Source organism: Myotis nattereri (assembly GCF_964212035.1).
Source record: "Myotis nattereri genome assembly, chromosome: 8".
NCBI classification, from domain to species: domain Eukaryota; kingdom Metazoa; phylum Chordata; class Mammalia; order Chiroptera; family Vespertilionidae; genus Myotis; species Myotis nattereri.
This window is the reverse complement of record NC_138083.1, coordinates 51,044,647-51,060,611: the sequence shown is the minus strand read 5'-3', so window position 1 is coordinate 51,060,611 and position 15,965 is coordinate 51,044,647. Positions and strand designations below refer to the sequence as shown.

The window sequence follows — 15,965 nt, the reverse complement described above, 5'->3', positions numbered from 1 at the left end:
GAAGGCAGCTCAGTCCTTGTAATTTTGGGTGGGATTTTAGGATATAATATACATTGATCTCTTTGGTTTTTGGCTTTATAGCCACTGTTCTTTATGTCTATTTCTGAAAATAGGCAGTATGCATTTGTCGTATGGCAATGGGAACAATTATTCTAAATAGTCAGCCTGTGAACTTGCAGACACAACCCTGAGAGTAGTCCATTTATGCTTGGCTCTAATAGTTATTTCTTACTAGAGGCTCGGTGCACAAATTTCATGCACTTGTGGGGAGGTCCTCAGCCTGGCCTGTGCCCTCTCACAGTCCAGGAGCCCTTTGTGAATGTCCAACTGATGGCTTAGGCCCACTCCCAATGGGAGAGACTCCTGCCACCACCGCTGCACTTGCCAGCAGTGAGCCTGGTTCAGGGCTTCTGGCTGAGCGGCTTTCCCCCTGTGGGAGTGCATTGAGCATCTGCCCCCCGGGTGGTCAGTGCACGTCACAGCGATTGGTCGTTCTGCTGCTTGGTCAATTTGCATATTAGCCTTTTATTATATAGGATAAGCCCTCCTTTTGGGAGTTGGCACATTCAATGATGAAATGAAATATAGCACCTTTAACAGAACTGTGTGTCTAAACTAAAGGCTGTTTTAGATATGTGTTCATCAGTCGTGGAAACAAAGCCTGGGCCACATGTCCAAGTTCCAATAATAATCAAAGTCTAGACCCCAAAGAGATATAGCATCCTCCTTATTGAGAGTCAAGTCACGTTTCATTGCACATGATGAATAAATTGTGTAGCTGACCCAAGTTAGACATAATCATAGTATAAAGTGTGTAATAATTCCTTGCACTCCAAGTAGTAATGGTTAAATCATGATGTGGTTCATACCCTCTGTCAGGAAGGGAATGTTCTCTGTCCATGGAACATAATTTTCACATGAAGGTGTTTCTCTTTTCTTAATATGGTATTTTTTTGCCATAGTAAGAATATACAATTTTAGCAGAAATATTTGGAGAGATCTAATGTGATTGTTATTAATTTGAAATTTGTGAATAGAATTTATTCTATTAAAAAAGGGGATTGAAATATATCTTCCTCAATAATATTGGATATTTTGACCGATAACCAAGTCACATCGGAACATAGAGTTTTAGAGGCAGGTATTGATTTTTTTTTTTTTTTTAAATATGAAGATGATAAAGGAGATGAAGTGAAGATGCACAAATCTATTTCTGGCCTCAAATCTGGTCATCATTTCTCAAGTAAAATGTCATTTCTTTTGATTGAATAGCCTGGGGGCCATTTTAACTTTAAAGTAGATGGCAGTGAAATTTTTTCCATTTATTTTGGGAAGAACAAGGAAAAACTTTTATTTTGCGGTTATTTCTGATGGCCAAATATGTATTCTCTACATTTTCTTTTTTCTAGAATTAGAATACTACTATTGAAAATGATACATTGCAGTAAGCTATGCAAACTTATAATAATGTTAAGCTTTGTTCTCATCTCTGAAGCAACAAAGAGAACCTAGAGTATCAGAAAGTTTTAATAAATCAAAGTCTTCAAAGCTGATCAGAGTTGAATTCAAGAAATGAAGCAAGGGCACGTGCCTGTTCTCCTGGGCTGCCTTTCCATGCAGTGTTGTGACCATTTCATTCCAATTTCAGATCAGGGAAGTAAGGAATAAAAAGAGCATCTGCAGAAGATCACATATATGTGTGAGTGTGTGTGTGCATGTGTGAGTGTGTGAGGCTGTGTGCGTGTGTGAGCCTGTGTGTGTTTATACATGCACACATGTAGGTGAGTGTGCATGATGGTGTGTGTGTGTGTGTGTGTGTGTGTGTGTGTGTGGCTGTACACACACAGGCCAGGACAGAGGGGGGTTGTGAACATTTGACAAACCTCAAAGAAGCTGAAAGAGAAGGTTTTGAGGAAAGCAAGAAACAGGGAGAATATGTATGGATAGGAGATTTGGGACCGTGGCTGGGGTACTTTAGGGAAGCACCTGGCCTTAAGTCCTAAGGTGTTTTTTTTTTTTAAATAATGTCATGATTTTTAAAGAAAAATAGAATCAAGCATCACTTCTATTTCCAGATTTCCCTGATGAAATCTGATGTTCTTTGGCTTTGAACTAATCTACCAATGAAGTTTTATTAACCATAAATCAATAAGTATCCCAAGCATCAATATTTCAGAGAGATATCTGCCACTTTTATTTCCATTTTGTTTTACTATTTCCTGAATAGTATTTAATGGATTTCTGAATTTAAAATGCAATGGAGAGAGAAAAAAACAAAAACTCTAATAGTTAGAATGAGCATTAATGCCTTTAGCATTATAAATTAAAAGCCTTTTAATTACACAATTGGAACAACATTTATAACCATTTGACACAATACTGAAAACTGATGACACATCATGATTAAACCTCTAACATAATAGCATGTTGTGTGATTCGTTATTAAATTTTTAAATAAAACTTCCTTTTTGTTGTGTTGTGGCTGCCTTTTTTTATCTTGTGCTCCTTTACCTAACTCAGGTATGCTCAGAATTTTTTTGTTTAATTCCTTCTAAAGTTTTTACTTTTTAAGAATCAGGAATAAATAGATATAAATATTGTTTACTCCAGATGCATTAGATTCATGGTTTAAGCATCATGATGGATTGAAACGCTATTTTACCAAAATGTGGTGCATACTGCCACCTCGTGGTGAGAGTGGGAACATGTGAGGATTAAAAAAAAATCATGGAATCTGAGTTACTCTGAATTTTGAGTATTGCTTCCTTAGCTGCCATTTTATTACAAATAAACTTAAACTTCAAGTTTCTTCCATGTAAACTTAGGAAATAAAGTTGCTGTTTTTTAAGAGGCAATAGATATTGATATATGCATACTGAATTTCTAAGTAGAATTCATCCTCTGCAAAATGGTAGAATGAATGCCTTCTCTGCAATAGTAAGAGAGCAAAGAAATGATACTGAGGTTCATTTTCTGAGAATATCATAATTTGTGTTGTATTTGAAAACCGTGGCACTAAAGGTTAATTTTCCACCTGCAAACACACCTATCAGAGTAATCAGCTCTCTGGGATACTCAGGTGTGCAGCCTAGCCAGTGTTAAACTCGTCTCAGTAATATTTATCAATTAATATCTGTTGAGTAGTTACTACACACCTAAAAATGGTAAGCAATATAATAGATTTTTTAAATATAAATTTATTTATTTATTTATTTATTTTTAATTTAAATTCCTTATTGTTTAAAGTATTACGTGAGTTTCCTTTTTCTCCCATTGAACTATCCCCAGCCGCTCCCCCCCCCCAGCATATGCCCTCGCCCCCCTACTGTCTGTCCATTGGTTATACCCATATGCACGCATACAAGTCCTTTGGTTGATCTGTAACCCCCTCACTCCCCGCCTTCCCTCATAGGTTGAACAGTCTGTTCAATGCTTCTATGTCTCTAGTTCTATTTTTGTTCATCAGTTTAGGTTGTTCATTATATTCCACATATGAGTGAGATCATGTGATATTTATCTTTCTCTCACTGGCTTATTTCTCTTAGCATAATGCTCTCCAGTTCCATCCATGCTGTTGCAAATGGTAAGAATTCCTTTTTTTTTTTTTTTTACAACAGCATAGTATTCCATTGTGTACCACAGTTTTCTAATCTACTCATCTGCTGATGGGCACTTAGGTTGTTTCCAAATCTTAGCTATTGTAAATTGTGCTGCTATGAACATTGGGGTACATATATCCTTTCTGATTGGCATTTCTGTTTTCTTGGGATATATTCCTAGAAGTGGGATTACTGGGTCAAATAGGAGTTCCATTTTTAGTTTTTTGAGAAAACTCCATACTGTTTTCCACAGACTGTACCAGTTTGCATTCCCACCAGCAGTGCAAGAGGGTTCCTTCCCCCCCCTCCTTGCCAGCATTTGTCCTTTGTTGAACTGTTGCCATTCTGACAGGTGTGAGAATGTTGCTTTGATTTGCATCTCTCAGATGATTAGTGACTTTGAGCATGTTTTCATATGTCTTTTGGCTTTCTGTATGTCCTATTTTGAAAAGTGTCTATTTAGATCCTTTGTCCATTTTTTGATTGGATTGTTTATCTTCCTTTTAAGTCATGCCCTTAGCCAAAGAGAACTTGTGGGAAAGATGATAAGTATATACTAAGTGTTGAACTTTTTACAAACTCTAACAAGATTAAAGAAAAAGGTAATTTTCTCTTAGACTGGAATATTTCAAAGCTGTATTGATAGTGCAGTTCTGATATGGTTTGGAGAGCTGAGTGGGGATAGGGATTCCAGGGCAGACAGAGGAAGAGAAGGGCATGCAACCACTGCTCTAGAGATACCGAGAGTGTGCTGGTGGCCGTGGGAAGTGATGGGAGTGATAGAGTGTATCTGACATCCTCAAAAGACCAATGATTTGGGAGGCAGGAAGATGCCATTTTATTTTTTTTTTAGCAAGAGATAGAAATGACTCTTTCAGAATCCACTGCATATCTGGATTTACATGAGAGAAATATTCAGAAATGCAATATGGAGAAAATTTAGATTCCAATTGATTTTATTTTTGGTGTCTATGAAACAAAACTGGTTTTTGTTTGAGGAGTGTAAGTTGTTATACATTTGTTTCTTAGCCTTTACAGGATTGCTTGTTGTATTGTTTGCATAGCAATTCTATGTATAATAGCAAAGGTAGGGGAAAAGGTTGGATAATACCTGGAATGATATTAATTTTTAAGAGCAAGAATGATTCAAGTTCACTGGCACATTTGTATAATTATTTGATGTAAAGAAGTGGGTCCTGATGTGATTTATTGAGAGTCCTGGCTTACCCGTTACATTCCAGTTTAACCCCCAACATCTAACAACTGATACTGGGACACTGATTGGGAGTTTATACGACATTTTCATTGCTTTAAAACCACAGAATATAGAACAAGAATACACTTGGAATGCAAATCTCAGTGCTCTTACCAACACACTATTGTATTTCATTCAATTATAGAATGCAAAGTCATTTTTATATATTAAATTTTATAAACCCATCCTATTTAATGGTAATTATAATTTTTCCAACTTATTCTAGAAGGTCAATAAATATTTATGCTCCTCTAAAGGTATTCTTTACTTGGTGGATAACTCTACTTTCAAAACTACTGCAATTGATGTTTTGCACATTTTTACTAAATCATTTTGCAGCCACCCCAATCAATTCACAGAAAACTCCTTTTTTTTCTTGTACACATTTTGAAAACACTCATTATCTGCTAAACAGACCATATCAGTTCTGCAACAGCCATTATTGTGGACTACAGACATTCAAATTGAGCTTCTTATGAAAAGGCAGATTTTTGCAATAACATACGGGGTCATTAAATTTTGTTATACGATGCTTAACAAACCATTGGCCCAATAAAATTTTAAGCAGAATACTTTTCTAAATGACTACTGAACATTCTCTACACTTTAATCCTTTTTTCTTTTTTAAAATGATTGTTACATAGTTTTACTCTTTAACCAGGGACCTAAAGTCAAGTCAAACAAGGCAGAAGGAAGAAGGAACTCTGTTTTGAGAAGCGGCTGAGGGTTGGGGGAGAGTGAGGTGGGAGGAAGGGGTGGCTGGCCAGGATTCACTTTGCTGGAGTTGGCCAGATCTTTGCTCTATTGATTTGATTTTCAAGACTTGACTATATTTTTTTAAGAATTCCTCTAGTATATTAAAATACACTATTTTGCCTATGCAAAGTATTTTCTGGACCATTTTGACTAATATAGCAAATACAGTTGACTCTTGAACAATGTGGGGTTATTACTAGTCCCCCCCACTCCCCCACGTTTGACTCCCCCAAAACTTAATTGCTGTTGACTAGGAGCCTTACCAACAACAAAAACAGTGATTAACACATATTTTGTATATGTGCTATACACTGAATTCTTACAATAAAGTAAGCTAGAGAAGATAAAACATTATTAAGAAAATCATAAGGAAGAGAAAATACATTTACAGTGTTTATTGAAAAAAGATTCATGTATACATGGACTTGTGCCTTTCAAACCCATGTGTTTAAAGGTCAATGTTCATTGAAAGATGGTAACTTTCTAAAATATCTGCAATATATAGTTTGAAGGTGAAAAATTCATTATAATGTGACTGCAGTGTTTAGATAATATTGATCATTAATAAACCTTTGCTGATTGATTTCCACTGTAAATTACATGTAGTACTGAATATGTGTTGTATCTAGTATTTCTAGAATGTCTGTTCTTACAAGGGTCACAGAAACTATTACTGGAAAAGGTACACACTGAAATTATGTTATATGAGGTAGGTGGAATAATTGTGAAGGTAAAAACAAGAGTTAGCATAAAGCACTGACTGTATACCATGATTCCTAATGCAGTATTACCCTAGAAACTCATTCTTCTAAATATTCTATTACTATGATAATGAAAGAAATGCATTTTCCTAATATTTAAGTCATATCTAACATTTTTCTTTGCTATATTAAAATCTTCATTGTTTATCATATTTATGTCACTGAATTTCCCATATTTATGTAGATCTTCTTAGAGCTACCTCCAGCACCTGACTGTGCATTGTAATCTGGGAATCATGGACCATGATACCTAACGTTACCAGAATGTGTGAAATTCATGCAAAGTAGGCTAATTTCACCACCATATACCTGTTAAAAGTCAATGAGAATAATATATTTTTTCCTTATGTTGTTTGGGATTAATTTTCTCCAGTTCTGAATTTCCAAGACACTCTCTTTTTCATATACTTAAATAGCATCATAGGGTTTTGTCTAATATGTAACTTTTTCGTTAGTACTTTGCAAACATGTACTTTTCAAACTCAGTATTTCAATTGAGTCTTTTTGCTCAGTATAGCTAAGTTTACACAGATATAATGTAAGGCATAACTTAGCCACTTTGTTAAAAAAACAACAACACTGTATGGATAATGGACTTCATTTTTATGATGGAAAATCTCCATGCCTGTTTTATAAGCTGGACACCTCTAGAGGGACACCATGTCTGTTAGTAACTCAAGAAATAATTACCACTTTGGCAACACTTCTGAGAATGAAAGGTCAGATCCTTTATCTCAAGTTGAGGGTGAATCATCACTGTTATCTTTTTGCTTTTAGATTTGCAATGTGAATGATTTACTACTAAGCGTCAGTTATATTTCTTCATCTTTCTCTTCTTGCTTTCAGCTCCCTGTGAAGGCAACATGTTCTTCTGCCACAGTAACATGTGTATCAACAGCACCCTGGTGTGCAATGGGCTCCAGAACTGTGTGTATCCTTGGGATGAAAACCACTGCAAAGGTAATGATTTGCTGACTCCCCCCGTCTGGAGTGGGAAGGATACAAATGCCAATGTTCTATGTATCAGACCATCGTAAAGACAGAGTGTAGAGAGGCTTTTATGAACTTTGGGTTTCTTCTAATCCATTGGGAAGCCTTGTTCTTTGCCATTTCAGGTGCTGTCACCAGAAGTTTCATGAACACACAGTGGACTCTCCAGAGCCCTTGAACGCTCATGGAGGTGTCTTCATAGGAGAGCCTGCAAGGACATGGAAAGACACTTGGAGCTTAGATGCAGTGTGGGGTTTCCTATCAGACCCAGGGCCCTTCGTCTGGGTGACACCTGTCATTATTCCAGTTTGTCTTCATTGAGTACAGTGCACATACTCCAGAGATAAAGCTTATTGAAGGCGTGCTTGAGCATTCAGTTACTTCCAGCCACTTAAACTCAACTCAACTCAACTACCTAATGCTTTTCTTCCATTGCAATGGAAGTAGCTCCCATCCCCTGCTCCCCACTCTGGCTGATGCACAAAGGCCTGTTTCTGTCGACAGCATTTCCAATCCTTGGCTTGGTTATAAATGTTGCATGTTTCAGCGAAGTTGAAAGTGCCAGACATCTTTTATTCAGATTCAGTAAGAACCAATTTGCAAAGGACAAGCAGGCAGACAACTCTTTCTTACTCCAAGTCCAGTAACGTCCAGTAAAACGCCTTCTCTGGGTAGAAGCAGGGAGGTGACCACAGCAGCTGTGGTTCCTGCGGTCAATAAGGAAGGCAGACCTGGCATCAAATATCTGAAAGTAGATGTGGCGATGGTCAGTTTTGTGTCCCAGGAACCATTTTGGAATCAATGGGAAAGTAAATATTTTGTCAAGACTCTTAATACCGTCCTGGTCATTTCCATTGTTTTTGAGATTTCCATTGGTTTGGGCACCTCTACACTCTGACCCAATAGAGTAAGTCTTCAGGGAAGCTGTGGTCTGTCTGTTCTTGTGGTCTGACTCTCTCATGGGCAAAACTTCTGCACCGTGGCTCAGGATGAAGAGGCAGGGACAGTGGCCAGCTGTTTTAGAGTAACACCGCTTTATGAACAGGGCCCTGGTCTTCTCCACTGGCCTCTCCAGATGGTTCCCTCTGTGAGTGAGTGGGGGCCCGGCCTCCTCACCCTTTGCACCTGGGTCTGAGCCTCGGTGCTAGCAGGGGGCCTGAGAGGAGGAAAGGAGCCCCAGACACTAGGGCCACCCCTGCCTGAGGTGGAGCATCTGCAACAGCGATGGGGGTGAGAAATGCTGGTGTCTTGCCCTCCTGGGGAGGTGCTGTGGCTCTATTCTGGGAGCTGCCAGGAGAGGAAGCCTGTGTTGTCTGAAATTTTCCAAGCAGAGTTTTGCTCAGGATGACCTGGGGATTGCGGGAGCTTCCATGCCATAGACCATCACTGACCTTAAGGAAATTGAGGAGATTTTAAAAAATAAATCTACCGCCATTCACCATTAGGACAAGTTCCCAGACAATAACTTGTTTGGGTTTTAAACATAATTTTTATCAATGATGGTTGTTTCATTGGGGAAATGGCTGACAGATGCCTCCATGCCGCCATCCCAGAAACATCTGTCCTGAAGTTTAATTACTTTTCGGGTTCAGAATATTGTTATTGCTTTGACTTCAGTTATCCAATCAGGAATTAGCTCGCATGAATATAGATGTAGTCACGTGCTCAGTGGTTGACTTTGGGGGCTTTTGAGGGCAAAAAAATGTACTGCTTTTAAAATTAAGATCTCATTCCCAAAGGTCACTCAAATGGTCTCCTAAGACCTTCTCCAAACATAAATTTACATTAAGGCAGGGGTGTTGGCCGTGGCTGAGGCTAGAAGATAAGGTCCTTGCAAAAAGTGAACATTTTGGTTTATTTTTAAATATCGCTTTGTGTTACTTTACTAGTAAACATTTTTAATTTTTAAAAACTCCAGGCTCACCCCAGTTCATCTTAAAGTTATCCGTAGATGCTGTGGCTGCCATGTTTGTACCTGGTGGGCTGTGTCTGGCTTTATTTGTTTTCACTCTTTTCAACCCACAGAAAAGAGGAAAGCGGGCCTGCTGGAGCAGCTGACCAACACCAGTGGGACCGTCATCGGGGTGACTTCCTGCATTGTCATCATCCTCATTATCATTTCCGTCATCGTGCAGATCAAACAGCCTCGTAAAAAATATGTCCAGAGGAAGTCAGACTTTGACCAGACCGTTTTCCAGGAGGTGTTTGAGCCCCCTCACTACGAGTTATGCACTCTCAGAGGGGCGGGGGCCACGGCCGACTTTGCCGACGTGGGCGATGACTTTGACAACTACCATAAACTGCGGAGGTCCTCTTCCAAGTGCATCCATGACCATCACTGTGGATCCCAGCTGTCCAGCGCGAAAGGCAGCCGCAGCAACCTCAGCACAAGAGACGCGTCTGTTCTGACGGAGATGCCGCCCCAGCCCGTCAAACCCCCCGTCCCGCCCACAAACAGGAGGAACATCCTGGTCATGAAACACAACTACTCACAAGATGCTGCAGACGCCTGCGACATCGACGAGATCGAGGAGGTGCCAACCACGAGCCACAGGCTGTCCCGACACGAGAAAGCCGTCCAGCGGTCAGTATCAGTAGATATTTTATGACAACTCTAACCTGAGGACTGCAATGCTTCCAGAATATTGAGTTCTGTTTTGTCTTCATGTTTCTTTTTCTTTTTAAACTTTTTTATACTATATTTTTATTGATTTCAGAGAGGAAGGGAGAGGGAGAGAGAAACATCAGTGATGAGAGAGAATCCCTGATGGACTGTCTCCTGCACACTCCTATTGGAGTGGAGCCCGCAACCCAGGCATGGGCCCTAACCAAGAATCAAACTGTAACCTCCTGGCTCATTGGTACATGCTCAACCACTGAGCCGCACCAGCGGGGCTGTCTTCATTCTTCAGTTTTCCTTTTTATCAATGATTTAAGCCAATGTCTCCATGTTTTCCTCTTCTTCCTTTTCAGTGCCATCCAGACTCTTCCAAAAACTCCATATGTGTACCTGTGCTTGTGAGCACATACTGAACAAAGATATTTCACTTATTTCTACACATATATAGCATTTATTTCTACAAAAATTAGGCTTTAATTTATATAACAAATTTACATTGCTAATTTGCTTCCACGTTGTCCCAATCAATATTTATATTTTTAATATATGAAATGATATTTGGAAATAATTTCCTTACCAAGATGATTAACCCATCTTGCTGAATAATTTTAATATAGAAATAGCATTTTTTCAATATAATGTATTATTTTTTTTTTGGTTTGAAAATGGAAATACTTTTTTCCACATATTACATAATATTAATATTACAAATTGCATAGAATAGCATGGTATGCTAAAATACTAATCTTTATATTTAAATGTAGCAAAGATTAGTAGAAACATTTGATTCATTTTTATTTTAATGTAAAGGCAATGTGATCTGTATTGTATCATTAGCCCTTAGATTTATAAAAATTTGAGGCAAAGAAAATTTAAATTTAGGGAAAAATATTTTAAATCCCCAACTCCCACCTACTTATGTTTGATTTGTTCTTTTGCATGTTCACCAGCATTTGGTTTGTTTTATAAATGTATGTTCTTTCTCAACTCACCATACATTTTCAAAACCTGAAATATTTTAGTTGATTTAATATTTTTGCATGCTGATAGCAAAAAAATCTATTTTCATAGTTATGTGAATTTTTAGGAATGGTTTTAAGTAAATATTTGTGTGTGCATTTATTTTTTGTGCAAATATTACTTTGTTGAATGAAACAGCCGTAACATTCCAGGTTCTGCCTCATTGGGTCTCTAAGCAAACACGAATCTGAATACAACACCACTAGGGTCTAAAAAGAAAATTCAAGGTAAGCAAATGCCCTTGGTTCCTTCTCCTTCTTCGTTGTATTCCGTTTTTGTTTTGTTTTGTTGCAACTGTCTTGCAGTTCTTTAGGGAACGGGCTACTTATTGATTATTTCTTTAAATATGTGTTTCATAACATTTCATAGAGTGGATTCAATGCTGATGGAAGGATGGTTCTTAGTACCTGTATCTTTAAAATAAATATTCATATTCTTACCATCAAGCATTCTATTGCAATGTTATTGAAAAGTATATTCAATTCAGATAAATTTTACATGATTTAAGTTAAAGATACAAAATTAGTGACCTCTTTAAAGAAATACCAGAAGAAACCCAAGATTTTCATAATTGAAAATTGAGTATTGTCTCAATATATTAATATTGAGACAATAATTTGGCAATATGTTACTCCAAATTCATACACTAAGAATTTTGTGGTTCTCATACAATTTGTGCACTCTTATTTTTGCATGAATGTGTAGCTTATGTCATGAAAATTAAATGCAAGTTATGTTGAATGCTTGACATGTAAAATGTTTCATAAATACCAGCTGTCTTTGTGTGCCTCTTATTTGTCATTGAGTATCAGAATGGCTTTACTTGTATCACTTGATAGTCTATATCTATATTAGACTAATTTGTTTCCAATAAAATTTGTTTGACAGCTAATCTCTTAAAAATTCTTCAGACCTACCAACTATTCCTAAAATAGGTAAATGCAGTTCCATGCTCTAGAATCTAGATGACCTTGAGTCTAGATGACCTTGATAAATTGGTGTATTTGTATGTATTTTTCACTGGCAGAAATTGTTTTAACTGTGTTTCATTTTCAGAGAAGAACTATTTATACAAACATGGGCACTGTGCAAAGAAAATTCTATAGTGAATTGTGAAAAGTGGACATATTTCTAAATCCATTCCACTGCCTTTACCCAAACTTAAGAATTACAGACATTTGTTATTTCTTCGGCAAGACATCCCCGCTGCACAATGATGTGTTCATTTCGTAATTTGGTTGCTGGCCACCAAGTGCTCCTTAGTATTTAAATACATTTCGAGATTTACTGGAAACTTGAAGAAGAAATTAGTTCCTGATTCAGACTATTCATTTTTACTTTCACTTCCACTTTGTTTCTATGTTGTTTCACGTCTCTTATATAATTGTATATTGTGTGATATGTGAAAAAAACACGATTTGGGATGAACTTGGTGTCACATGTACGTTGTTTTTATTACATAGACTGATTGAGAATAGTCGTCCTGAGTGAGTCTGAACATGCAACAGTGAAAATGTGGACCATGGGAACAGCAGCCAGAGGTTTTCTGGACTGAGAATACACGTCTGTTGTATTAGGAATAAATGCAGCCAGAAGTAATGAGTAAAATGACCAGAGGGCAATAAGAAAAGTCTCATTCTTTGGTATTTCTTCTGTACCCCTGATTTCCTTATTTTGTTTATTTTATATCAAAGGAAAATACCCAGTTTCAGGAATAGTTTTTGAAATCAGCATTTTACCATTTATTATACCCTTCAATAGCAATGTTTTTGCTTCAGCACTTAGCAATTTGACTGAATTGACAGACAGTTTGAGAAAACCCCTGCATGTCAGTTCTGGATATTTCGGTTGGAACACTACCCTCTCTCTGAGACACATTGTAAAAAGCATGCGTTCACCAACCCTGCTGTCTCTCCTCCATGTCTTTGTATCATCTGCTTGCTCCTTGTAACTTTTTATATAAAGATATATAAAAATGTACAATAATTTCCTAACTTGAGTTAAGAGAAATGTTTTCTTCTGTTAGAGTGAAAAAAAACTGACTTACACACTTTGTATCAACTCTTTCCTCACTGTAGGCGTCAGGATGCCCTTTAGCATTGAGGCTTATCTCCAAAATTTTATGGATTGCATTCTGGTTTTAGAATAGGAAAGTCTTTTATAAATGCCTTTAAACCACCAGCCATTTTAGGACCCAAATTACACCATTCTTATACTGAGGCACACATATGATACGTGAAGTCTTAACTAATTAAGATGTGTTTAAATATAAGTAAAGTCAAATCATGTAATATATTTAAGTGCTGTTCAATGATATACACACTCTATTAAATTTGATTCAATGATTGGGTACTTTTTAAATATTGAATATGTATTCCTAGAAAATAAATTTTTAAAAAAGATTTATTATAAATTGGCTTGCAAACATGTTTAAAATTACAGAATTCTATAGAATTCTGTCCTTTAAATAGCAAAGGTGTCTGGTGTATCACAATTTAAACCTTATAAATCAAGTTGACTTCACAAACCTAATAGATTAATTACTCACATACACCCCCATCAGGAATTCAATTTTATATATGTCACACACACACAAATAAATGGGGGGAAAAAAGAAAAATTTAGTGACAGAAAAAATAAACAAATATCATAACTCTGAATAGTCTATATTTTTTAAAATGTCAATTTCCAGAAATAGTCACTCCCATGAATGTGATTAGCTGGTGAATAGAAAAAAAATCTATTGAGCACAATAAAGATATGTTTTTATTTTGCTACATATTTTTATATACATTGCTTATGTTAAAATTTAGCCTTTTTTGTTTGACTTGACTGGTTTATTTATTAGCATGGCTATATTTATGCCCTTTAATTCAAGTTTAATGCATCCAGATATTATTTTTTGGAAGCGATTAGCTACATTTTACTCATATTACTTTATTTAGACATCATCACGGGGCCCTTTACACTTTGAATGAATCAGAAAAGTATAATCTACATGCCAAGGCCCTTTAGAACAGCAAAAAGGCCGGAAAATAAATTAGGTGAACCCTCTACAATCATCTGTCCATAGCCATCCAAAGGCCTTGCTCTTCTACAGTTCCTTCTAAATATACAGAAGTCTTCTGATTTGCTAGTTCAATGCATAAAATATATATGCACCAGAAATCCACTAATAGAGACTTAAAACAAACAAATATCCAACTACACCAACTATAATAATAACACTGGATTGCATGTATTTATTTAATACACATCAGCTTCATGGGAAAACATGAAGAATAGGCCCCTTTAGGGGTAATATTAAAAGATTCTTATCAGTGAGCATTGACTAATCAGAAAGGATAGCAGTGGTAATGCTGAGGCAGAGTCTTGGAGGTGGCTGTTGTCTTTGGCCAGGGAGATGTTCTTTGGATGCCCCCAGAACAGACTCTTTAAAGACCAGTATTGAAATATATCCATATGTCAAAAACTCCAATTTACTGACGATATCAGGCCAGGTCTCCTGAATACCAGCCTTTGGTTTACACCTAATTGGGCAGACTCAGGTAGGTAAGGAAGGAGTGGTTTCAAGACTTTGGAGATGTTTTAATATGTTTCAAGTCATGTTATTTTAAGAAATAATTATATTTTTGATAAAGTGATTTCAAATAATCCTAATTCCATGTTTTCAGTAATGTAATTATACATGATGTTAGTTAATTGGGAAATAGCTGTTTTCATTTTATTTCTCTGTTTGAATTCACTTTCAAGATCTGGGAGGCATGTCATGATGTGAAATGCCTCTGAGGTCCTGAACTGAGCTCTTTCTTTCTGTCCAAGTGCTTTTCAAAGGCCTAATTCAGGTTGATGTGCTGACTAGGAAATACCTGTGTGATTTTTCTGTGACTGATTTTACGCACATGCCGTTTTATGCATCATATTGCATAATAGGCATGCAATGTTTGATTTGCCATAATTAACTTCCCTTTGATTAGAAAATCAAAATGTGGCTACAAATCTAATTGGAGATCATGTTGTTGGACTTTTCAAGGAGACCAATCCACATTGTGGAGATGCTTACTTTTCTGTTTCACGTTATTTTTTTTCTACTACAATTATTTCAATGGGTCCGACTCCATAAATTGTCTTTCTTGGTGTTTAATAAAGTTAGATCTTTGACATTATCTGAATAGTCACCTAAACTATTTTTTCCCTTAGGAATTTGGGTTTTCCTCAAATTAGATAAGCTTTTTAAAGAAGTCCGTGAAGGGATTTTTCCTTGACCTCAGAATATCATAATAAGTTGCAAAACATGATAGTGGATTCTGTTATCTTTAACCTATATATATAAAAGCTTAAGCGACCAAATGACTGAACAACCAAATGACTGGTCAACTGGTCACTATTACGTGCACTGACCACCAGGGTGTAGACGATCAACATGGGAGCTGCCCCCTGGTGGTCAGTGCGCTCCCACAGCCAACTTCCTGAGGCCCCTCCCTCCGGCCAGCTGGCCAACCTTCCACAGCCTCTCCCCTCACCCCTACCGGCCAGCCCCAATAGCCCCAACCTCCTGAGGCCCCTCCCCCTGCCAGCCAACTTCCTGCAGCTCCTCCCCTTGGCCAACCTCCCATGGGCCCAATTGTCAGCCAGGCTGAGGGACTCCACGCATGCAAGAATTCGAGCACTGGCCTCTAGTATAATAATAAATACTTTATTGGTGTTTTGATGATAAAATAAATAATAGTATTTTATCTTTTTATGAAGTTTGTATATTTCAGTGATGAAAATGAGTTCTGTCAGAATCTAACTCCAAAGGTGGGGGTAGGTTTAATAAACAAAATTTTTAAAATTATCTGAATCCTAAATGTGTATGATTTGAAGAGTAGGTTTCAGTTTTATACAACTTTACTGAAGCCAATTAGTGACTTTCTATCTCATGTTTACTGACACTTCTTTGCTTTGCTCATTTCTATCACTCA

The 15,965-nt window shown here is 37.1% G+C and overlaps 1 protein-coding gene across 2 annotated transcripts in view; it reads left to right on the top strand.

Moving 5' to 3' along the window:
• The window catches only part of NETO1 (neuropilin and tolloid like 1), an 83,511-nt gene extending 70,516 nt beyond the window's left edge, over window positions 1-12,995 (top strand). Inside the window, exons 8-11 of one of the 2 annotated variants that reach the window (XM_081097457.1) lie at window positions 7,218-7,331; window positions 9,387-9,945; window positions 11,154-11,228; window positions 12,465-12,995. In XM_081097457.1, the coding sequence (XP_080953583.1) occupies window positions 7,218-7,331; window positions 9,387-9,945; window positions 11,154-11,214 (734 nt within the window). In that variant the 3' untranslated portion in view covers window positions 11,215-11,228; window positions 12,465-12,995. Of the gene's footprint in view, window positions 1-7,217; window positions 7,332-9,386; window positions 9,946-11,153; window positions 11,229-12,057 lie in introns of both variants that reach the window. The other variant, XM_081097458.1, reaches the window with a different exon arrangement.
• Window positions 12,996-15,965: the final 2,970 nt, after the last annotated feature.